At 51.8% G+C, this 24,670-nt stretch overlaps 1 protein-coding gene across 1 annotated transcript; it reads left to right on the top strand.

The window, feature by feature from the left end:
- The first annotated feature begins 15,465 nt into the window (after positions 1–15,465).
- Positions 15,466–24,030, top strand: LOC100903592 (uncharacterized). Its single transcript, XM_018638115.2, is given in 15 exon segments — positions 15,466–15,906; positions 16,117–16,324; positions 16,534–16,677; positions 16,890–17,082; positions 17,177–17,312; positions 17,399–17,699; positions 17,834–18,016; positions 20,704–20,917; positions 21,266–21,414; positions 21,517–21,748; positions 21,983–22,278; positions 22,432–22,584; positions 22,734–23,009; positions 23,117–23,450; positions 23,636–24,030. Coding segments are annotated over 15 exon segments (3,201 nt in total). The 5' UTR covers positions 15,466–15,754; the 3' UTR covers positions 23,866–24,030.
- The last annotated feature ends 640 nt before the right edge of the window (positions 24,031–24,670 follow it).

Raw genomic sequence — 24,670 nt, 5'->3', positions numbered from 1 at the left:
CCTTGGAGATTTTCTGCCTTTTGTATTCTCGATTGCTTCGATCATTGGCGAACAATCCTTAGGCGATCATGACCGATGCTCGTTTTGAATCGGAGGGGAAAGGGAGGGGAAACTATGAGAATTACAGCACCTACGAGAGTAATCGGAAAATGATCTGTCTCGCATCGGATCGGACTGACAGTGGTCAGGGCAGAATGCAGTAGACCCTATCAACTGAAATTTCTGAGCTTCGTGCCTAGAAGCGAAAATGTCTGCCTCCGTTGTCGCTCCACTGTCCTCCAGGCAGGGAGCAAAGGTGGCGCGCTCCGCTCGAAAACAGTCTTATTTTCCCGTAGAGGAATCCGGATATTCTCCATCCTTATTGTTTTTGACAGCAGTTCTCGTTGAACTGCGATGAGCTTCATTTAGATAAGCTGCCCCCTTCTGAATTCGGGGAGTCAGTTCATCGTTCGAGGTCTTTTTGGGCTCTGAGACTTAGTGCAAGTTTCGAGTCCGACATATTTCTTAGCGAGCGTGGAGCATCCTCCTTTCCTTCCGAAATCAAAATCGCTCCTGCACTGTGCTGGTAGGTACCATTGACGCTCGAGAGAGCGGTTTCCAGGCGAGGTTATTCCACCGAGAAGGTTTCCCTGGTGCTGCACTCTCCTTTTGCGTCAAGCTCCATTTTTCATTTTGCTCATCCATCCTACTTGTCTTCATCGACTCACAAATATTCAACCGATATATAAAAAGGATGTCTGCTGGAGCTGCATTCCTCGGTGTCCACGCCACGCTCGTTGGAGCTCACTTTGCGGTGAGACCAATGCAGGGTTCACTTCGCTGTTTGCGATTCTTTCGGAATGTTCAGACTTCAGAAGATTCCAGGACCTCCCCCGCTGGCGCTTCGGAATTCCCAAGCAACACTTCGTGACCTCCGAGTCAGGCAGCTACCCCGGGGCCCATGAGGTGTCGTTAAAAATGGAATACGGTGATTCGAGTCGCGTGGAGACAGAGAGCAGACTAATGAAGTCAAACAATGGAGCGAATTTTCTTCTAAATGAATGAATGAAGAGCCTGACACTTGAACCGTGCGAAGCTAAAGACTCCCTAATTGCAGGGATGGTTTGGGTTCAGAAAGCGAAAGCAACGACGGTCCCTCGAAGGAGAGGTCCGCTCTTATCCAAGATTCCAACGACGGCTCCTCACGTTCAAGGTTGCTTCTGAAGGGTTTCCCAAGTTGGGAGACATTGGATTTCACGCCTTCTAGCGAGCCCGCAGCGTCGTGTCGGGAGCAGGAGCCGCCCACCAGGTGTACCGTAAACAGGAGTGCGATTTCGGCTCCTGGGGCTCCAAGACTTCGGTGGAATTTCAAATACATCGATAACCCGAGAACTACCCTCGATCATACCGACCGTCTTTCGAAGTCATTACTTGATGTGATTAAGGTCGAAGTGCGGAGGGATTTTCGAAGAGCTCCACTGTATAGGTATTGAGAATTGAGACCTTCAATTTCATCCTTCACGATAGAGATGTTTCGAGGTAGGAGCGACCAGGCGATTAGCCAAGGCTATTAGAGCTCACTGAAAACCCAGAATCCATCCCGAATCACTCAGCTCAGCGCGGCGTTCCATTCGGATCGTTTCTTGGAGCGCCCTTGCTCCCCCGATTCGCGGTTAAAGAGCCGTTCCGGGACGATCGGATGATTTCTCGGTCGGAGCCTCCGCAGCGGACAGATTTTTCCCTGTTTAGTTCGCCACTCAACGCGCTCCTATAAGTTCATTTCGCGCGCGGAGAGCATCAAAGCTCGTTCGAATCGAAAACTGCTCAGTCCTTCCCGATTCGCTCTCTGCACGGTCTATTTCTCCACCGAGAGTATCACGACCCCCCAAGAGCGGAACTTGTCCGAACAGGGCTCGTTGCAAAACCGCTCAACCCCCGCAGCGTTCTCCTGAATACACAGACAAACATAAGAAGCGCCCGCTGTTCGCAATGATTCCAGTGAGCTCTCCGGGGTTTCCGAAGGAATGAGTCAAAACGGAATCCTCGAAGAACCAACGCCGCGTTCCCTCTAATAGGAAAGCTCTCTCCGATCGTGGGGACGCAATCCTTCCACCCATTGGTGGAGGAATCAAATGAGGCTTGCTCCAATAAGGTAATATGCTCCCGCAGAAAGGAATGCTCCCATGGAGGGTTACGCTCCGAATACGGCATTCAGATGGTGAGCCGGTCCGGTGGTTGGACTCACAGCTGCCGACCATCAGGTATCGCGGGTCCCCCGAAATCTTGATTCAGGTTGTGATGAAGTTTGCATGACACTGGGCAAGAACAGGCATACGTTGGAACCTCTCAAGATTGTCAAGCGCGAGTAGAGTGCGAGATACTGGGTTTGAGCTGTCGGCGAAATCCTCAGCCTTGTTCCTTCCGCGAATACTCGCCCCCTGATCTGACGTCCGAAGCAATAACCGGACCGATGGCCGGAAACAGTAAGCTTTGGCTGTCAACATCTGTTCGGGGATGCGCTCTAAACAATAACATGAGCTAGACATCGGTTGTGGGGGAACACCGACCTCAACCCATCTCCTCTGACGAATAGAGAGGCTTGCTCTAATTAGGGGAAGCCCGAATCGACCGCACCCTGGCGGAGGGTACGTAGAGTGTACGCTTTATGCCCATCAATTAGTGAACATACGGTATTTGCCCGAGATTGGCCCCGGTCGGAGCTCCCTTTGTATGTTTGACCAACTCCCGGAGAAGGGGCTGAATAGAACGAACAGCTCAGGCAACGGTATTTCCGGTCGGAAACCATCTTGAATTCGGAGCCGGACCCGGACCAGGGCCAAGAGCTCGCGGTCGTAGGCGGATTATCGTGGAGAGAAATAGGGGGGGCGTCCATTTCCCTTTTCCAGTCAGAGAAGTTTTGACGCCCGAGCTTCTAGCACGTCGAAAGGGCTAGGGCCAAGGCTCGGCTCTTCTTCGAACGTTTATCGGGAAACTGAGCGAACTCTCAACCATACCGGTCTCGCTTGGTGAATATGATGAAACGTCGACTTTAAAGCTGATTCTCACTCACCTAGCACCAGCGAGCACAGAACACCAAGAGCTCCATCGGTCACGAGCAGGGAGCTTTCGTAACGAAGCGCAACAACACTCAGTCTCAGCCCACATTCCGAGCTCATCTCTCGTGAGCTCGCAGAGGCGGACGAATCTTTTATGGATTTATGGTCTCGTTTACCAACGCTCCCCGGAACCTACCGACAGTGATGACGCGCCTCATAATTACTTTGAGAGCGGAGAAGAGAAGACGAGCGGAAAGCGTGGACAGAAACTTAGCTCTCACCAATGTATAAGACTCTGGGTCGATGCTTCGAATTATCGTCTTAGCGTCTCATCAACATCGCGTCGGAGGCGTAGCGCGAATCTGAGGAGACGCCATTGACCCCTCAAGGATCTCCTCGAGGAATGGAGACGAGCATGTGGGGACCACCGATGACAAACGTTGAGCGAACGATCCGTCCCATTGAACACCGGACATATCTATAGGTGACGTTCCTCTCCATTCGGTGGCAACCCGGAAAGTACCAACATGCATATCTCACTATCTATGGAGTTCCCCTGTCCGTTCCCAAGGTCGGAGTGAGAACCGATTCGAATTATTCAGACATTCAACAGGGTCAGAATTTATGGTTTCCCGGTTCAGCAGTCGCTGAAATCCCGGGGCATTTTAATCTGAATAATGGACCGCGCTCTTCGCCTCCGGATTTTCTCCGTCGCATTCGGGTAAGGGCTAGTCAAAAGTTTCCTCCGGGGGCATTGCGACGGGGAATCTTCAGAGACACGCACCAGCCTTGAAGGAAGCGTGGAACGTTGCGTCCTGGGACAGTCGAAGAAATTAGCGTGATGAATGCCATCAAGAGCTCGCGGCACATCGAACCTCGCCGGTGCTCGCTGGGGGTCGCCCACCGTCGTGGAATGGAAGCCTTGGATTTCATGCTTGCGTTCCCGTACTCGGAGTCCGTCACGCTCAACGTAGTTATTGTCCCGAACTGCGAGAGCCTTCGTTCCTGGGCAACGAACGTTGGCTTCGCCCAGGAGCGAAAAAAAGGGACAGCTCCTGCTGATCCGACTTTGCGATCGTTTCACGCTCTCGACGGGTGTTGTTTGATCTGGAAATCGAAGTCCGAGTAGGGAAGCGGCGCTGCTGGAACAGATGAATACCGAATGATAACCCCGCTGGCCACCATCGATAATCTAGGTTCAGTGAAGGATTTAGAATGAAAGTTCCCCTCGTCGGGAACTTATTTTTACCACGAACATCAGGGTAGCTTTCTGGGGGGCTGACCATAAGCACTGAGTCATGATGATCCCTTGGCCTAGGCGTTGGAAAGAGTTCGCGTCATAAGGATTGCAAAACTTACCCGCGCCAGATATTTCGAGAAATACCAGCGAGTCCAGCAACTGAGTCAGGCATGTGTCCTGACGAGACCTTGGAGTGTAGGCTGGGCGAGTAGGGAATTCCAAGCGAGGCAGCGCGGCTGTGGAATCCTCATTCGGAAACGGGTGCGATTCGGGATCGAAATCCGTAGCGAAAACAGGTAGTATGGCCCTGACATTTCCGAGGGGCATGGGCCTGAAATGCCATACCCTGATTTCACCACTGACGGTCATCGACGGAGCGTCACACTTCACATGATGCTTCATGTTATGTACTGATGCGAAAGGAGGGCCAAATCATCGTTATCAAGAGGTAGTTAATAATAGAGATTATTATCGATCTCTGACGATGAGGGACTCAGGGAATAGAATCGTGGAAGCTCACGTATCCTTGGAGATAGATTTCGCGCAGCTGAACATTCAGAGAGTCGAGTATTCGGAGAAGAAGCCGCGACAAGGAAATCGCTCGTAATTGATGAGGACAGACAAGGGAACGCTCGTCAACGCCATCGTCGCCAGGCGCCCGCCCAGAACTCCTTCGAGGGAGGGGGGACTGGATTCGGACCTGTATGGGGCTCGGAATCCGAAATGGCGACCCGCTCCTATACATACTTCACCAGAGCGAAACAATGCCCGAAGGGGAAGGGGCAGCTAGAGCCTATACAGCCCCGAGGTGGTACGCCACCACTCATGGCCGTCGAAGTATCTGGTCGCCTTTTTTCCGCGTCGAATCGAACATCCTCACAAAATCTGCCGTGTTCTGGAGCATCCTGTCTCGCGGAATTCTCACGTAAAGCCCGAAAACGATGAAAATCGATTTCCTCGAAGGCACCCCCACCTCCTTCCGCGAACATCGGTCTGATTGAGTCTTCAAAGCATAAGTCTCTATCACTCATTCGTCATTTGTATGAATTGCGGCGCTTCTGTCGACTTCACGCTCGGTATTTGTAGGTCACCTCATCCGCCTGAAAAGCAAACAGAATGAGCTCCGGATCGATGGGTGATACACCCGATCTCAGGGTTTCATTGGGCACGACATCCTTCGCGTTGGATTTGCAGCGATCCCTATCTACAGGATAGGATGGGATCCTGGGCCGGAACGTCCGAATTTGGAGCCTCAACGTCAAAAACGAAGTTATCGCTCCCGAACTCTTCCTACGAACTCTGCAGGCCGTGTCGTCGAGCAAGCAGGACTCGTCCCTCTTGACTATATCCTCTCATCCAGACCATCCTGGAGGTTCGACAAAATCCTGCTCTCGACTCATTTCCCGTCGTCATTCTGGGCGAACTCAACGAGAAAAGTTAAACCCCGAGTCTGATCCTCCAGGTTTTGAGGCTATGTTCCCTTCACAAAACTCTTCCCCGATCTATCGCATCGAACTCCGAATTACGCAGTCGACGTGCTCGATGATAGACCTGTGTGCTGCCTTGCCACTCTACACAGGAAAAAACAGTCGGGCGAGACTTGAGCGATCTCATAGCAGAACAATAAGAACGCTCGTGACGCATGGATTTTCCGGATGGCGAGCAGCGGGATCGACGTAATTTCATCATAAAATCTCTGGGAGACGTTTCCCCGCGAAAACGTTTCCCTCTGGGATCTATGTGTTAGCTAGGCATGATATTTTTTTCATTGTCAACCTGGACGGCGCGGCGGACGTCCCGCCAAGCTCAGAATCAGCTCAGATTATATCATAGCAGAGTATGATATCCGATATCTCAATGGATGAAGGGAGCGTATAAGGCGCGCGGAGGTTTCCGGATGCAGCCGAGAGCTTCACAGAGTGCAATTGGAGCTCTGTTCTTTCGATTCACGGGTTCCATGGCTGTGGATAATTGATCAGCATTTGTGATTCTAGCTCTAATCACATTCTGCTGTTCGCGCTCCTTTAGCCCCCCCTGCGGAATCGCTTGCCAGGCGGGAGCACTTGTGTCACATTGTTTTTGTCCGGGGAAGAAGGTTTTTGCTCGTGAAAATCAATCCTCACTCGGCCTGATTACGGAGCACTCGGATTGCGAAAGGAGCACCTCCCAAGAAGGCGTACACTGCCGTGTGTTACGTCCTCATCCCATTGAGGTTCCCGAGGCGACGGGAGGAATGCTGCGGGACTACCTGCTCAAAGTTTCATGTAAAGATTGCTGGAGGGAAACTTCCGAGGGAATTCCGCTCGGGACCCACCCACGGTTCCTGCGGGGCTTCGGTACATGAGAATTTTCAGAATTACGAATATTACGGGGCTGCAGCCTCGGCTATCGCTTCTTCCGGAGCAAGCAACAGCGACCCTGTATCAGCGATTCCCTAACCGTACCTCCGACGATGAGGGAATATTTCCAGTTGCCCGACGCCAGCGAAAGCGCTTGCGGACGGCATCTGTCACCGCCAGATTCTGCTGTGATCATCGATGAGTCTTAGTCTCGATGGAAGGAAATCACCTTTTCAATTAGAAACGTGGCACGAGATGTTTCCCACCCATGATCCCAATCATGCTCCACAAATCTCATCTGTTCTTCGTCCATGCCCTTTAACAAAGGTCTCTGCTGATGGGGTATAATCAGAATCGCGATATGAGAGGATACGTCCAGCGTCGTCCATTTTTCGGCGTCTTGGAGATTTTCGGAGAAGGTCCGCTTTTCGGAATTTCCGTGGGAAAAGCACTAACTTCGATCGAGAACTGAATAACCGCGCTACTTCTCCATTCTTGGCACCGACTTCTCCACGGCTCGAGCACGAGCTAAGGGTTTGGTCGGGAGCGGACTCGTCGAGGAACCCTCCCTGAGCGATCGTATATGGGAATCGAAATTCACCCGAGTGTTGCTCATCGGGAAAACAGTTGGGGAGTAGGATTAATCCCATGGAACGGGCCAACATGGACTGAAGAGTCTGTTCTCGACGTCCGCTTCTCGTCCCAATGTTCGCGCGGACAGGATTCTCCTGTCGGGAGAGAAAGTCCTGTCATGCCGCAACTCTAGGTATATTCTATAATCGAAGCTTCGCATGCCTGAAAATCAATTTGATGCAGTCCTTGGATTCATTTCGAGTATTTTCTCCATGCCTCTCGTTTTTCAATCTTCATCTCGAGAGATTCTCCGATCAAGCTCGACTCAATAAGTCGAAACTTATCTCCACATCAAGCTATTCGACATTCCTCCGGTGCATTTTGATGCCCGGGCGGAGCGCACCCTGCGCCTTCTTCAAGGTACGGCACCGCGTGAGACTATCGGAGGCCCTCGTGTATCTAACTGAATGTATGTTTCTTCCCTGAACGTGCTCTCGCAGACCGAGTTGACGGAGACCCTGGGATCGCAAACGGGGTTCTGACCTCCCACTCCTCGTTTTGGACTCGTGGCGCTGTACTTTCCTATTCAATCGTTAGACCCAGATGCCGAATCCCGGCGAAGGCCTAGCTCACGATCGTGTAAAGTCGCCGTGAGGAGGGACTCCCCTCTCAAGGTGAATTCCTCCGGACGAGCACGCGCTATCTTGAAAAACGAACGCTGATGCTTTGGCAGAGAACGCATTCCATGGTATTGCAGGGAAGCTACGGGCGTTGCATTACCTCCGTTTCTACTGAGCTGTGAATTTTAGGATGAGGGAACTTCCGGGGATTTTTGAATACTAGACTGAGGGATCTTTTTCTCAGCCGAGAAGTATATCGCGCTTCTCGCGCGGCGCCGCTCGAGAGTATCGAACAGTTCGGCTGTCTATGATAGGCTTGATGATCGTTTTCCGCTCTCCTTCTGGTGCTTAGATATGAGACAGTCTTCCTGCTTGCTTCGTCTTTGAGGACGATAGGAGCATCCTTGAGACTCTGCGGATACGCTATTTATAGCCATGAGCGAACGTAGTACTGGGTACGCCGACATACGCCTGAGTCGACCTTGAGGAATCCGGCGCGTCGACATTTTCTGTCTCCTCCTCGAAAAGATCGTCCTTCGTTCCTGCGAAAATCATACTATTTTCAAAAGCTATCTGAGGTGCTATCGGAAATACTCGATCTCCTCTGATCTCCCTGATGGGAGTCGAATTCAAATAATCGTCTACCCGGAACGTTTCCGGCCAAAGTAGTACATAGTATCGGTCCCCGAGAATAAGCTACCATCATTGCTCAGGAGGACGGGGCTTCGGATTCCAGATATGGCGGGAGTCGATTCCACCTCTTGATCGAGCTTGAAAAGCTTTCATGATTCATGACAAGCATGATCTTCCTGTCGCCATGCGTGTCATAAGCCCTATCGAGGAACTCGTCCTACCTGTCGACGAGAATAGCTCTCGATCCATCGGGTCGATACCACTCCGAAAGAAAAAACGACGAACACAGACCCAGATGTCGGTGGAAACGATCGACAACGATGAATATGGATGAGAGCCCTGCGCCCAGCCCCGGCCATGATCCGGTCGGGATTTCCAGGAGCTCATCACCGTGTGGAGCGATTCGACAGGCCGCGAGATCTTCGATCGCTCGAAAACGATGCTGCAGGACCAAATCTCTCCGCATTCGGTTCGGCCTGTCCGATGTCTCATCATCGGAATCTCTGTCAGAATCGTGGTCCATGTTGCTACATATTATGCAGGCTCACTCGCAGGTGAGGTCGGCAAGGCGGACGACCCCGCTCGCCTGTCCTCGGGGCAAGGGAATACGTCTCGCCAAGTCCCATGCGGGTCAGGAGCCATCCAGCTTTTTTGTAGATGCGAATACGGTCGAATGACAAAAATTGAGAATTATGGAGACGATAATAATAGATCACTCAAGGATCGTGTTGTTCTCTGTGATTTTCTCGAAAATTCTCAGACTTGCTCTCTCGCCTGATCACCGCTCTGACCGGCTGACTCCTTCCAGTAATGGATTCTCCGATAGTTTCCCGAGGGAGCAACCGAACTTTATTCATAGAATCGAGAGAAAATATTCTCATTTATTTGTCGTTCGTACGATGTCCCCGTCTGATTGAGAAATCGGTCTGCATCTCGCTGAGGCACCGAGCAAGAGCCAGGCTTCATTATGCAGGTCCCCCATCGGACCTTCCGAAAACGCTTACCTCATCCTCCTGAGATGATTCTCGAGGTTTTGCGCGGTCCGGCGTGTCGCAAAGGAAGAGCATAGGAGCAACGAATCCTCCTTGTGTTGCATTCTCCTCGATGACCGATGCGGAAGCTCCATCGAGATATTCAGCGCTCCGAAGCTCAAGATCGGCAAGGACGATCAGCCCCTTCGAGTTCTCATTCTCTCTTCGCAGTCCTCGATCTGGTGTAATCCGGCTCTCACAAATGCCCCGGCTCTCGGGAACACTACTCCCGGTAGTCATAAAGTGGGGGTGCATACACCTCGCGCTAAACTCTCTCAGTGATCCTCTACAGGTAGGTACACCGTACCCTAAGCCAATCCAGTAAATTCCTTCCGCAAGTTGTAGTTGGTCGGTGAGCCCTAGAGTTTTATCGGAGGCTGAATGAAGCCATCCGATGCGTGTAGGTACCTACAGAATGGATACTAGTGAGGCCGCGCGCAACTTCTGAATCTGCATCTTCGGCTAGACTCGGCCAATTGGGGAGAACCGAAGCGGTCGCTCAATTCCCTTGCGAAAGCAAATAGGTCGATTGCTGTGCGATCCGGAACGTAGGATCCGGGAGAAGAAGAATAATGTTCCACAAAGGAAACGGTGATCGACGGTGACGGCTCAGAGGTTTGGAGAGAGACGTGACGTCACCTTCGCCCATGCGTAGGCGGACCCGTCATTGATTAAAGCGCTCTGATTACTCGCGTTTTTGGTCTTTGGCATAACTCTGTGTCGCGAGGGGCAACCAAAAATAATCTACATCGCCCTCAGGAGAAAGAACGATACAACGAAGTTGATACACATCCTGGTTCGGTCCCGGAGACTGGTGCGAATAACCACCGAGGAAATCTCGAGCCGCGTTTTCTTCGCGGATTCGCTCAGGGGATGGAAGATAGTTCCGGAAATCTTTCCCTGTTCGGAAATTCAGCCAGCTCAGGCTCGTCACAATCGAGGAGTCAGCCGAGCGTTCCGAGGTCGTTAAGGCACATGAGATGATTCGCGGACGTTCGCCGCCTGTACTTACGTTATCTCTCTGCGCGACGACGTACGATCGTTCCTAACGGCGTGCGAACCACCTTGAGAAGCCTATCGTAACGGGGGAAATGAACCGACATGCGCGTATCTAAAACGCTTCCCTCCGCGAACTCCGTTGCACTGGCGAACTATTTCTTGCGGAAGCGAGCGAGCGAGCTTTCGCCCGGAGAGCACGAATAGCCAAGTAGTTTTCTTACGCGGCTACCAGAAGTTGCCCGCAGAACTTTTCAAATATCCGTAAAACGTCTTTCAGCGCGGAAAACACCTCTCGCGTTAATTCTCAGTCAGTCGACTGTGGCTCCGACTTGCCGAGGTTCATGATCATCGTGACGTTCTCGCTCTAGATGCCATCGGAGGGAGCTCACGCCGAGTGCTCTCAAGAACCACCGGTCAGGAAGTTCTCCATGAATCCGGCAAAGGATCTGGGTTCTTCCCCGCGCGCGAATTCCGGGCCTCCCACCGAACAGCTGATCCGTAGAAATTCGCCAGACGGAAATCTTCGGCGAACTCTGCGAATCTGAGAAGGTTCGTCTATCACTCGCGGAGAGGCTAGTTTCCCGCGGGAATATCGGACCGGGAACGTGGAGGCGAGGTGACGGGGCGGGGGACGCCAACTCTGAATCTACAAGGCGGCTGCAACGCCGCAATCTGAGGCTCCCGTGAGCGGCGACGCCGGCCGTGACAGCGAATGCCATGTGCGAGCCAGCTGAGGGATCGACGTACACTTCCTTCGGATTCTCGCTCCATGGTTTGCTTGCCCAACAAAGTCTTGACGCTCCACTGCGAAACCGGGGCTGTTGATCCGCAGCGACTAAATATGAACGGCAAGCGACCGGTCGGACAGACAGACACACAAACAGACAATCGGACAGGCGGACAAGCTAGTTACTTGGCGTTGGGCAGACGTTAGATAGACGTCCGGACAAGCAGATCGTGACGATGCTTCCCTTCGTCAGTCCGTCGTCAAAACAACGGGAACGACAGCTATCCACCGACGACGGCCGCCGCGCCGCAGCGACCTCTGAAGCGGCTCGAGTCGTGGTGGTGGTGGCAGCGGCAGCAGCAGCAGCAGCAGCTCTGACAGAATAGCGTCAGACGCCGGATCAACATGGCGCTCGCCGCTGCGGTGGCGACGGTGACTACGGCAACGGTGGCGACTACTACCTCCGCTCTTTCAGTTTTCGCCACCACGTCCTGATTTTCTGATTTGGACTACTGAACAATGTTGCTCTCCGACTGACTGCTACAAGCGGTGTCGACGGTGTTGGTGGTGTCGGCAACGACGACAACGACAGTGGTGGCAGCGTTCAACGACAACGACGACAGCAGTGGGTACGGCGGCCGACAGAAGCAGCGACACCGACACAACAAGAGCATCGGGGAGTTTCAGCTGATCGCCCGTTCAGTGAACTAGGGTTTATCCACCGTGCTGCGATACGAAAGTCTTTCTGATTCGAGGATATGAAATAGAGTCCCAAAACATTCTGGAGGTAAGTGCCACTGACAGCTCTCTAGGCGTGTTGTTGGAGAAGATAGAGGAGAGATTTCGGTTGCCAAGCCGCTAGAATCCAGAGAAGACTCCACCGAGGACGGAGTAGCCTCTCGTTTCAACTTCGGGGCGAGTGTTTGAAAATCATTTCGTAAAACGAGCGGTGATCTCCATGAGCGTCAGAATGATCAAGGCTTCTGATCCAATCCCAGGATTATTCTAGAAAGCCATCCGGAGCTCTGACAACGATGAAGTCTACTGCGGGTTGAAACTCGTCGACACCGGCAGACACATTGTGGCAGGGTACCAGCGTGAGCTCGGATTTCGTCCCGAGCGTGTTGCATGCATGTTCCAACATTCGTAGCATCTACGGGACTTCTGTCTATTGCCGAGACACCTTGATTCCTATTGCATGGCTCCGAGAAACCACGTTGCCGACTTGGGGAAACTCCGTTCCCCACTCGCTTTTCGGTTTAGCGGTAGGATGTCAGATCCGTGGAGGATTTCGTCCGTCCGTCCGTCAGTCAGCTGGTTCCGTCGATACTTGTGTCAGTTATTGGTCCGAGGACCGGCATCGACGTTCCTTCTGGCCGGCAAGCTATTCATTTTGCTCGTCCACAAGCTGAGAATTTTGACACCGGTGAGCGACGTTGTCGACTACGAGCACTGGAACGACTACGACCTGTGGCAGCAGCAAGGTAACCAGTCGCTCTTCACTCGCTCGCTCAATCAGTCACTCGGACAAGCTGCGATGGTAACATCTGAATTTTAGAACCATTACCTCGCAGCGAGAACCGCTCTTCAGTCGGAGCGGTCCTATAATCTTGTGCAAGACCCATGATCTTGGAACACACGTGAATAATATCGTCTCATACGCTGAGGAGTTTTTCTCTTCTCGCCCAGAAGGGTCCGTGTCGGAGTGCGGTCTCCCTCCAGCGAAGAGTTTCGATTTTCTTCTCCTGACATTTTTTAACGGGTCACAAACAATAGCGTGGAGCATTCGAATTACTCGCTTGGATGGCGAAGTGTCGACGACCAGGAGCGCTAAGCCGCCAGCCGTGCCGAGTTCGCGTGCTCGAGAGCTCCTTGAACTTGAACGGATTCCGGGTGACGTTCGGCTGCAGTTCTGATTCTATGTAGGTTACTATGTGCTTCGGGAATATTTCCGTGCGGACACCGTTCCAACAACAAGCAAGTGGGAATTCGCCGAGGTCACATCTTCCCACATCGCTTATTCCAAGCCTATATACTGCACAGTGAAACATCCCACATCTCTTAAGAAATGGGTGGGGTGTATTCACTGGCGGCCGGCGTACGCGCACGCCGATACTTTGTGGATGGAAGCACAAATTAACGGTCCCCGCCGCCAAATCGCTCCGTTCAATGAAAGCCAAAATCACCGCCACCACCGAATTCGCGACTTTCATTCGCTTTCTGGGGTGTGTGTGTGACTTGTCGCGATGACGTCGCCGACCGACGGCGGTACCTCATGATGGTGCGGATGATTTATCATCAAGCACAGCGGAAACTCCTACGTCTTTTCAGCGATTCCTGACGAAAACGAGGCGTGTTCCCATTGAGCGGCGTACACCTAGTGTCAAGCGGCCGACTTCCACGAAGAACATGCTCCGCACTTTACCGTTCCGTTCGTCGCTTCTTTTCGATGTCTAGAGAGAATCTGGCCACAGAAAATCGCGAATGAAACGCCTTTCTAGTCAAAACGCGACGCAAGACAGCGTCGACTGCGTTCTCGTGCCGCTATCGATGAGCGTGCCGTCTTACCCCATCGATGGTTTCCCGAGTTTGACGTTTCACCCGAGTTCTGACTGACTGACCCTAGCCCGGAGCTGGGGCCAAGTCGCCTCGATTCCGATCCCCTCCCAGGCGGCTCGAACGTCTCGATCGAGACTTTAACGGGATATACCTCCGTCTCCCCGTGTCTCGTTCCATCAACCGGTCAGATACAGAATGCGCTCAATGCTCATTGCGCAACCACACACATGTCGAACTCCGATCTCCGGCCGTGGATCGAGTGACTCACGCCCTCAGTCGGCGTGGCTCGACGCGTAATTGCACGAGCGTGTCAACACCTAGCTCCTGTCATTGAGGAAAAACCTCGGAAGGGTCGTGCGGGATCACAGCAACAGCGGGACGGAGAGCGTTTTTGGGAGCGAATGAAGGGATGATCGACCGAGCGCTCGATTCTCGAGGGTCAAACGCTGAGTCCAGGGTGAGCAAACTTCATCAAAGCCTCATTTGTTATCGCTGCAGCGTCGACGGCTCGAGAGAAATCGTTCGTCTGGGAGCAAGTTTCTCGATATTCTCTTTCTGAAACAACTTATCCGCTATCGGCCCATCACTTTTCGGCGGCGAGGCTTGATGACATAATTCCCTTGCTTCTCACATGCAGGACTCTTCCACTCAGTGATCATGACACGACCACCACTGGGACATCGAACTTTGTTCAAAATCAGAACTTTTGTCGTTCGCTCCCAAAATAGCTGCTGCAGAATGGACTCATCAGAAGCACCGCGTCGCGCGCCGAGTCTTCTCCGCTCGAATATTTCCTTGCGGCCTGGACGACGAGCGGTGTTTTCCCTTCTCTCGAGCGAGGAACGCATTCATTGTGTTCTGCGCCGTAGAGTACGCTTCGGAATTCACTTCATTATAACAAGAGTACCGAGTGACTCGCATCGAGGCTCCTAATGGACTGTGTCTGACTGAGGTTATCGGCAGCGGCGCGGCGTACTATCGATGAGCGTGGATCCGGACTTAGTGAGCTACCTGTGGCAGCGTGGTCCGCGCTAGCTGCGATCGTTAAACTTCCTCGCATTGTGAGCCCGGATCACTGATGGGAAACCTTGGATATAGCCTAATAGTTTGGCACGAGCTAGCTTCGGACGCGGGCGGGAAGCGGTTGAATGGTCCGTGTGAGCGGGTCGCGCGGGAGAGTGTATCTTTTTAACAATGATTCCGACAAAAAGCGTCCTGGGAGCTAACGACACTTTCACGGGATCGCTTCCCGCAAGTCTTTCCGCTCAAAAAGCTCGCTACCCCCCGCACGTTCCGCTAGACAATGGCGGTGATAATGCGGGGCTGAATTCTCCGTCGAGTTAATCTCCGAAACGAACACGGAAGACGCCTCATGCTGAGATTTTTCATTTACACCCCCTGATCTCAAGGCTCGCTGTGTTTAACGCTGAGAAGCTCTCGGCCAATTACTGTGCAGCTTCCCGGCCTTTGGAGGATCTGTGTTCTGCTCTTCTGCGCCTGATAGCCGATCATGGGGGGATTCCAGATACGAAATTTTTTGACAGCGAGACGGCTGTTCCTCACGAGAAATGAGCGAGGCTCATCTTTATGTGCGGCAATGAATCTCATCGTCGGGACAGACTTCACCATCATCATGCCAATAAATGTAGTTTACAATCGGAGCCCCCCTGGTATAACCTATATATTCCGCGAGCGAACATCTGGTTCTCAACACTTATTGTTAGTTATCAGATGCAGTCTCACGAGCGGGATCCATCCGCGGTAGAACCGCGCTAAGAGTTCCGACATCATTAGTCCCGGAGATCAATTCTCGAATAGTTCTCATTGGCTTCTTAGTCATCGTCGGACGACGGAGGAATGCATTGTTTCAATTGAATGAAATCTCCAAGTTCGTTTCGAATCTGCCTCTGTGAATGTAGCAGGTGGGAGCAGTTCTTCGACTCCTCGTAGAATTAGGCGTATAATAATCGATTCTGAAGGTCTCTCTCCTTTCCAGCGATGACGGCTGTGATATCGGCAGCAAATCTCAATTTACAATCTATAATTGAGAGTGAAGATGAACATTTCGAGGATGCAGTCTGCTCGATGGATGTTCCTTCATTACTGGACTTGGTGTCGACGCTGCAGAATGCGATGGCCGTGGAACAGAGGTACGTACGGTGGTTCCTTCCATGTTCCAGATCGTTCCCGTCTCTCGGAGGGAAACCTGCGAAATATAACGATGGAGAATCCAGTTCTCAAGGGAGATAGTCCTCCCGGAATGTCTCACCGAGTCGTGAGCTGTACCCCGCCTCCGGGTATCTCTGAGATCGCTCCCTGAAGCGACTTGGTGTGTTCTCTCATTGAGCGAATAATTTCAGATATTTCGATGCACTGAGTCAGAAACTGGAATCTGTACCACCGTCCTCGGTGGAATACCAAAAGCTCTCAACGGCTCTCTGTGCCTCGCAATTACAACTTGCTAAACTCTGTACGCGCAACATGCGCTGTTTCACTCAGCAAGCCATAAGAGCCCGAGAGGATCCCGCGAGTCTGGTCGCCGGCAACAGTAAGCAGCCTCCTATTTTTGTCCTTCGCTTGAGATTCTCACCTGATGCACGCTCGGATGACGGATCAGAATCTCGCCTCTTAATGGTTTCGATTTAGTTTCTGACTTTCAATTGAGTGCAGGGAAGCCACCGTGGTCTGCCATCTCGTTCATTCCTTTCAATGCGTTCGCTCTCGGGCAACAGCGGACCGCGTTAGCGCCGCGTGGACCTGCCCGCGAAGTGCTCAAGCCCATATTAATTTAATTTCCAGCGGGTCAATCAATATGCCCCGGGATCCCGACTTACCTCAAGGCTTCGTCCTCGCCGGTTTTCGATTACGATGATAATCTGATGCATGACTTCAACACTGTCGAGAGACTCACGCAGGATCAGGTGAGAGGAAATTCCATACGGAAAATCCTGCGGACACCTCCCCAAGCAGAACGAGTATAGACTCGATTTTTCGCCAAACGATTTGAGCGGGAACGATCGAGTTTCCGATCGCCGCGCTGTTCGGTCCGTGGGCCGGCGGAAGGAATCGGTATTCCATTTGGGATTCCGAGAAGTTCGATCAATGTGTCGCTGAAGTCGCCTCGTTCGTGCAGGTGCATAACTTGATCGCGGCTAGTGGTTTCGATAACGTGGATGCGCAACTACGTCATATGTTAGAAGACGGCTCGAGAAAGAACAACAACGGAGTAACGTTGAACGATGGCGACGATATCGCTCTGGACATCGCTCTGAACTCTCACGACGACGACACTGATGATGTCGATCAGTACGACTTTTACTTGAACGGTTAGTATCCGCTCCTCCCGGCATCGCTCTTTCATCTCGATCTGTTTACTTCCACTGTTGACGAACGTTGCTTATTATCCCCTTCTCGTATCAGATCCGACCAAAGAGCTGGAAGTTATTCCCGAAGAAGAACGTGAAGAACAATACTACGAGGAACCACAGAGGCGTAAGATCCAGCCATTGAGACTACAAGCCCACCTCATGGGATCCCTTAGGAGTCAGTCGTCGAGGTACGAGCCCCGGCAGATGCTTCCGACCGTATCGATTCACGAAGGCTACGGTCCAGCCAGAAAATCTGAAACCCGTTTCCTTCCAGATTCGACTCGTCGCAGCTACTCGACATGGATGCCAGTTCCGAAAGCTCGGACAGCAACTCGGTGAACACCGTTGTCACGGAGATCAGAAATCAATATCCGAGGCCGACCAAGAATAACCAGAATAACGGCACCAACGGCACTGCGAATGTCGAAACCCATAAACTTTTAGAGGAGCGCGCGGAGAAAGTCCGAGCAGCGATGGAAAAGCTCATTCGAGACCACCAACCGAAAATTTCTCATTCGGCGAACCTCTTGACTCTGATAAAGAATTTCGAGACCATCGCGAATAACAACGAAAAGGTGAACTTGTGACAACTCCCTGAATCCATTCTTCGTAATCGCTCCCTCGATGAGGACCGCAGCAGATCGATCGGGCTCCGGCTCGTGAACGTTGGAGGGCACGATTTTAATGGAGCGTATTAATCAACTCGCAGGTTTTCGAGCGTATTCGGCATCACCAAGCGCCTCCCCGGAGGAAAATCGTTCCCGCCACGTCTTACATAAATCAATCGTCCGAATCAGCCGACGAAAGATCCGCCGTCGTTAATTTTCTCAACCCGGTGACAGTGTCGATGTCTAATGCAAATCGTCCGAACGCGGCAACATTCGCGAGAGAGGTGAGGATCGACATTTCTTTAAACCGTTTCGTCGGAGCGGAATTTCATTCGGATGGGAGAAGGAAGACGGTGCTCGGTTCGGCCCAGGAACCTCGTTCGCCAGACTCGTCATACATTTTTCGCTCGATTCATGGCGTTGCGTGCGCCCGCCCGCACGCCCAGAGAAGAACATGCAGAGCTATCCAAATCCAATTTCGGCGGGGGGAGCCCGTCTCCAGAGAATATTCCCATCCATCCTTTCTGAGTCGTATTTCGTTTTTCGGAAACAAAGTACAGAACTCAGCATGGGCCACAATAGATACGATAGAACAATCAAGTTGGGTGGACGGGAGGCGCGGTTGTTTTTACCTCTTTTGAATTCGTTGCGGAAGAAAAACGGTGCCACCACCACTTTCCGGACAAACAACAGCGGCTCCGAGTTCTGACGCAGCAGCGATAAATACTCCGATAAGGTGGCTCTTGCCATCGTCGGCCTTATTGAGTTGTAAATCGGTTCCGAGCGAATTATGTGGACGGATCGGCTTAGGAAGCTGATGCCCTATTTTCTTCTTTTTGCACGACTATCGAAATTTCTCTCGGAGCTCAATCAAACGTATCGAGTCATCGGCTCCGTTTGAGTGCTAAGCGATCGGTTCCAAGCGCTGCTTTCGGAGACGAACACTGTTTGCGTACTTGTCCGGGAATGTCACGTTCACTGTTGAGCGTAAAGACACGCTCTTTCTTTCATTATGGAGGATTACCGCTCGCTTGAGAATTCGTTCCGCTCGAAAGAAACCGATGCCATCGCCTGTTTCGCTCCATTCTCCCGTGGCGAGCTGACACAATGGCGAAACGACGCACATATTCTCTTCGTTCTGATTCAGACGTTGGATTGACGCGATCGGAGCTCTCCGAGAGGTCGGAGAGTCTACAATGATATGACTGTTCCCCGCTGCTTCACCATCTTCGCTCGAATTCTTTTAAGGAAGGTCGGATTTCCTTCTCTTCTCCTTCTCCAATCACATCTGAAAGGAGCCGGGCTTTTATCACGCATGCTTGATAAATGAGCGACGGAGTTTGCTCGAGAAGAATGAACGAGTTCCTTCCTCGAGGGAGGAATGGAAAGAGGAGGGTAGGAAGTCGATTGATTCAACTCCGCTCGGGCGCGCTTGTTGATCGCGTAGTTCTAGAGATCAAGGGGTTATACCCTCTTGTTCGATTCCGGGTCTCTTGCAGCGCTCGATGGCTGGATTAGGGCCGAAATAGGTTCCAAGCGAAAGCCGACATCAAGTCAAGACGAAAAACCTCAAATAAACTTGACCGACCGGGGAAAGACTCGCCGGAAGATCGCTTTCGGTTCACAATTGTCGTTAACTTCGAGGGACGACGAGTATCTCATTCCACCCCCGCGTACTCAGATGTGGCGAGAGCTTCCGTGTCCAGCTCCCCGATCGAAACTCCCCTAAGCTTGCCAGAGCGTGCTTGGAACAATACGCAACATGAAGTCAGCTTTGAGCTCAAAGTTTTTTATCCAGACAGAAACTCTAGGGTGGCGCTCGATCGCTGGCTATACGAAAGCATAATCAGAGCGGTCTGCGCGGCTTTTGGCCTTATCGGCTTGAGTCCATATCCCCCGTTTCTCGGTCAAGCGGCGACTACGGTGAGTTCATAGGATCGGGATGATTTTTTCGCGATTAAATCGTATTGTTCGCTGAGGTCGTCGTCGAAATTCGATTCTTCAATAATCCGCTGTTAGGCTTGATTTGTGGCCTCCGTGCCTCTTTATGAGCCGCTCCGACTATCATAAGGCGCGCGCCGGCCACCGCCATTGTCAAGAAAAATTTCTAAGCATTTTCACGTGACAGCTTTCCGCCAAGCCTCCTCTCGGTTTGACGCGCGCATTTTCGTCTCACTGGAGATTGTTCACAACGGTGGCAGCTGTTTGACAGATTTGTGTCTCGTTTGCGAGTTTGCCTCATGTGGCAGCGTTTGCTGCGAGTACGAGCGGATCGCCATCAATCTGCGGAAGAATTGCGGAAAAAAACGCGGAACTCCTGTGCCCCGGACTGCTGAGGTTGGTATCCGGGATAGCCCAAGTGAGCTGATCGCTTGGAATGTACGTTGTCATTGAATCGCCTCGCGGACGGTGACGAAACGTACAGGAGCGTCCAGCACAAATCCAGCCTACCGGCAGAGCGGCGTGCCCTTCGCAGCGTTCCACGACCTGTTTGTATACCACGCTCAGTTGCGGAGGAGGGACGTCCAGCGACAATCCCTGAGTTTGTCCAAAGCGGATAATTCCGCTAATTGGGAACGAACTGCGAACAGTTCTAATTGCATGCGGAAAACTGCGGAAACGCATATCTTGAAGCCGCAGCCGGACAGCTCGCCAGAGAACAATGGACTAGACAGATGACTCAACGGGACGATGAGAGCGCAACACGGAACACTGTGGACAAAGGAGTATTCGAAAAGCGGCACAGGAGCAATCTTAGTGTGTGATTGGAGAACAACAGATCGAGATCTCCTTCGGGAGCAATTCTGATCCGAGAGAGTTGAAATTATCTAAATTCTTCTCGCTTGCTATACGCACTCAAGGAGAGCGTCAGAGACCGACGGTGCCCTTGCAACGATGTCTTGATGGGGCGGCGCGGCGTGGAGAAAATCCCGAAATTCCCTCCCGATAACTATTCGTGTCCCCTTTGCAGAGCATTTTCGAAGCCTCAGAGAGCCTTAAACCGGTCACAATTCATCGCTTGGAAATACCGAGCCCTGCGAACGACGTCCCGGACGGTGGGCTAACGACGAACTTGACGAACCAATTAGGGAATATGAACTTCTCATTGAAGTCGAAAGTGGAAAACACGCTGGCGACTAATGAAACCTGTTACGATCGGTCGCACCTTTCCGATCGAGACTCACGTAAGTTACCTCACTCAAAGCTTCCGAGTCGAACTTCGCTAATTAAAACTTCGCGATGATGGCGTTTCGCGTCAGCTGCAACTTCGTTTGCCTTACTATACGAAATTCGAGAGATCTGACCGAGTGGAAGGATCAGCCAAGGAATTCGTTATCCTCTTCCGCGGATCTCGCTGTAATCTCTCATGATCAATAGTCCTCATTCGCTGGGCAAGATCGTCTCCGGTTTCCGGAGGCTCGCCTACGGCTCGGAATTCACGCGTTGTTGGGAGTTCCTCTCTTCTTGTTTCACTTCTTTTGTCCAAACCTGGCATACTGTTGTCCTGAAGTTGAATGTCGATCCCCGAACAGGAGATAGAGGGGACCAGACAGTCGTTGGAGCCCAAGCTTTGGTAGAAAACATGGACGATCCTCTGGACTCGCTCGCAAACTCGAAGTGGTCGAAGTCGCTGAGTTCAACGAATCTGTGCGGTAGTGAAGCACTGGTTTCGTTGTTGAAGGTACGTGACTCCGATTGTGTGTATGTATTTTATCAATCTTCCGGCGTACGGTCAATCGGCTTGAGGAAAATCCTCTAAGAGTTCCTTCTCCACCGTATTCAGACCATGTACGTCCTGCCCGAGGTTCAACCGATTGAGGCACCTCCCAGCTTCGGAGGCTATGCGAACATCGTGCTGCACTCGAAATTCCGGGAGAAGTATCTTCGACTCGAGGACGGCAAACTAAAAGTTTACGAGGGAGAATTCACGGAGAGGCCCTTGCAGAAAATCGACCTGACGGGGAAGTGCTCCCTACAGATTTTGGACGACAGAAGTATCGGTTTGGAATTTTCCTGTGAGTACGCCGGCATTTATTTCCGCGACCTTCGCATGCAGCCTGCTACCTCGCAGAGCGCTCCCATTCCACTTGGGAACAGTCGAGGACAGAGAATACACTTGTTTTGAGCTTTCCATCGAAGCGCCCATCGATTCTATCGCTGAATCCTGCGAGCAACGTTGACCCCATCCTAAAAATGTGACTACCTCACCGGATATGGCAGATATGTGAAAGCAGTGGGAATTCTTTCAGCACCGACGAGCCCAATCCAGGCGACTGTGATACAATTGCCCGCCACCCGTGATCGAGATACATGGTTTCAATACCTCGTCAAGCATGCCGATATCAGTCTGAATTTCGTTGTGCCTGCAGCACGTCCTCTGAGCAGCCATAAGAAATGCGTCGTCATCGATCTGGGGTCCTGTTCCATCAGAGCAGGAATACTCATGGATCAACCGACGCTACCGCAGATTTATTTTCCTTCCTTCTGTGCCATTGACAAGACTTCGAAGAAGGTTTATTTCGGAGAGGATGCCCTCAACGAGAACGTGAGTTCGATAAACAACCCGGATCGTGGTTTTTCATTCAGACCGCCTCTCCGCGCCTCTGTTTGTCGAACGAATTTCACCGAAATTTGTTCGAGCGAAGAGCAAACACTCATTCAATTTAGGCTGATCGCAGAGGGGGATTCATTTTTCCAGATTCGTAAAAACTGCCGAACCGTGTTTCCTTTGGCACCAGCGGACAAAGTGGTGAAACTCACAATGGACGTTTCCTGCTTGTCTCACATAGTCTACAAAATATTCAACGATCTTCATTTGACGCGGGCTCAGCTGAAGGACTATAATGTTCAGGTAGCCATCAATTCGGCGAAATTATTTCCCTCTTCCTTCGTCTCCTCGGTTCGCGTTGCTCGGACGAACGAGGTGTCGGACGGATCGAGGGAAAGCGAGTAATCGCTTCCTCGGGATCCCAGACACCACGACAGACACTCTTTCCGCAGGTTATACTCCCCCAAACCTACAGCTTATCTACCCAATCAGCTATCGCAAAGCTGTTCCTGGAAGAAATAGGAGTGCGCGGTATCAACATAACGCACCAAGCGATATGTGCCCTGTACGCCTACAACACGACATCTGGAATCATTGTGGACATCGGTAACAGATTGGATATTCTACCGATAGCCGATGGCTATGTCGTGGACTCTGGCGTTTCGAGACTCCTTAACGGAGATCAAAAAATTGTCCAGAATTTGGCTCACGAACTCGCGCAGAAAAGGGTGAGTTTATTTTTCTCGGACTTGCCGCGGGTCTCAAAAGCCACGGATAGCCGTGTGAGTCGCCTTTCTCTCTAACGTCTCCCTCAACCCCGTGATTCGTGCTCCAGGTTTCGCTTTTCAACCAATTGGACGTCTACATGCTACGCCATATATTCCAAAAACTGTGTTATGTAGCTCCGGACTATACGGCCGAGCTCCACAAGTTCAACGCCGACCCGAAGAGCTTCTCAAAAAGCCTCCGGCTTTCCGGTGTTGGTCTGCAGTCCGGTCCAGATGCCGTCATCGAACTTGATCAGGCCCGTTTCTCGGTCCCCGAGGGCTTATTCCAGCCGCAGTTATGGGGCCTTGATTGCACCGGTCTCAGCAAGCTCATAGCGAAGGCGGTCATGCAGACATCCATCGATATGCGCAAGCAGATGGCACGCAGCATATATCTGAGCGGTACGTATCCTTGCCAAACCGCGTGAGATAATCGTGTTTCGCACCGCATTTCACGCAAACTCCGGCGCGCCCCATTCCGCTCTATCTCGCCCGTAGGCTCTCGCCACCAATGATTTCCGAATACAGTGGGTACTCGAGCGATATAGGAGAGAGGTCAAATAACTCGATTCATGGAATTTCCGCAGGAGGTCTTACCCTCGTTCCCGGACTGCGAGAGAGAATCATCAAGGACGTGTCGAAGAACGTCCATCCCGCGTTGAAAATTCAAGTGCACGCATCGCCGTATCGTGATCACATGTCCTACATCGGGGCTTGTACCATGGCGACAACGGGGGCTTTTGATCGACAATGCGTGAAATTGTCTCAATGGAGTCAGAAACCGGAAGATTGTTTCAAGTTCTGGCACGTTGGCTGAAACCCAAGATCGCATATGGAGGAATAGGCTCTCAACGAACTTAAACGCTGGCATACTCTAAGGAAGTGGAACCTGAGAAGCCGATGTAATCTACTAGCAGCTTAAAACTCACATTCCATCCGGCGAAGGCTATTCTGGAATTTTATGTAAACTTGTTCATAGAAAATCGAGCGTTTCCCGAACGGATTTCAGTGATGAATATTTAAAAACGGGTTTAAATCCCTGAATATACACGTCGTGTTGTTGCGAACTCTCCATCATTTCGCGGCATCGTGGACGAAGTGAACGTCGTACAATAAATATCGAGTTCGATACCGAAATTGTTTCCTGTGGGAGAATTCCCACATACAGTTTCCTGGCCCAGCCTTGTCTATTATCCGAGCGAACACATCTATCAGTGTTAGGCGTCTGAGTAATTGAACGACTCATCAAGCCCCCGACCGTTTCCGTCACACCCATAGAAGCGGTTGCGCTCTGTTCTGGCATCCATGAGGATAAATGCGAGGATCGCTTAGTGATGGGGCTTCAGCGCGTACCATCGCGGTGAATATTGGACGTTTGAGGCGAGCGGAAGGCTCCGCTGGTAGTCCAGATGAATTGAAACGAACAGCGAATGTGACACCGAGTCTACGGCCGACTCGGATCCCACAGATGTTTCCCCACCCCGAGTCCGGGTCCGGTATTATCGAAGGCCCGCCGATAATAATCCGCATGAAAAGCAGATGGTCGGTGGTTCCAGGGGAGACCGGTGAGCTCTACGGCTCCGCGGAATGTTCCCTCTTTCCTGAAAGTTTTGTGACAAGTT

Source organism: Galendromus occidentalis, unplaced genomic scaffold (genome assembly GCF_000255335.2).
Source record: "Galendromus occidentalis unplaced genomic scaffold, Mocc_1.1 scf7180000076583, whole genome shotgun sequence".
Lineage (NCBI taxonomy): Eukaryota > Metazoa > Arthropoda > Arachnida > Mesostigmata > Phytoseiidae > Galendromus > Galendromus occidentalis.
This window is presented reverse-complemented; position numbering and strand designations above follow the sequence as displayed.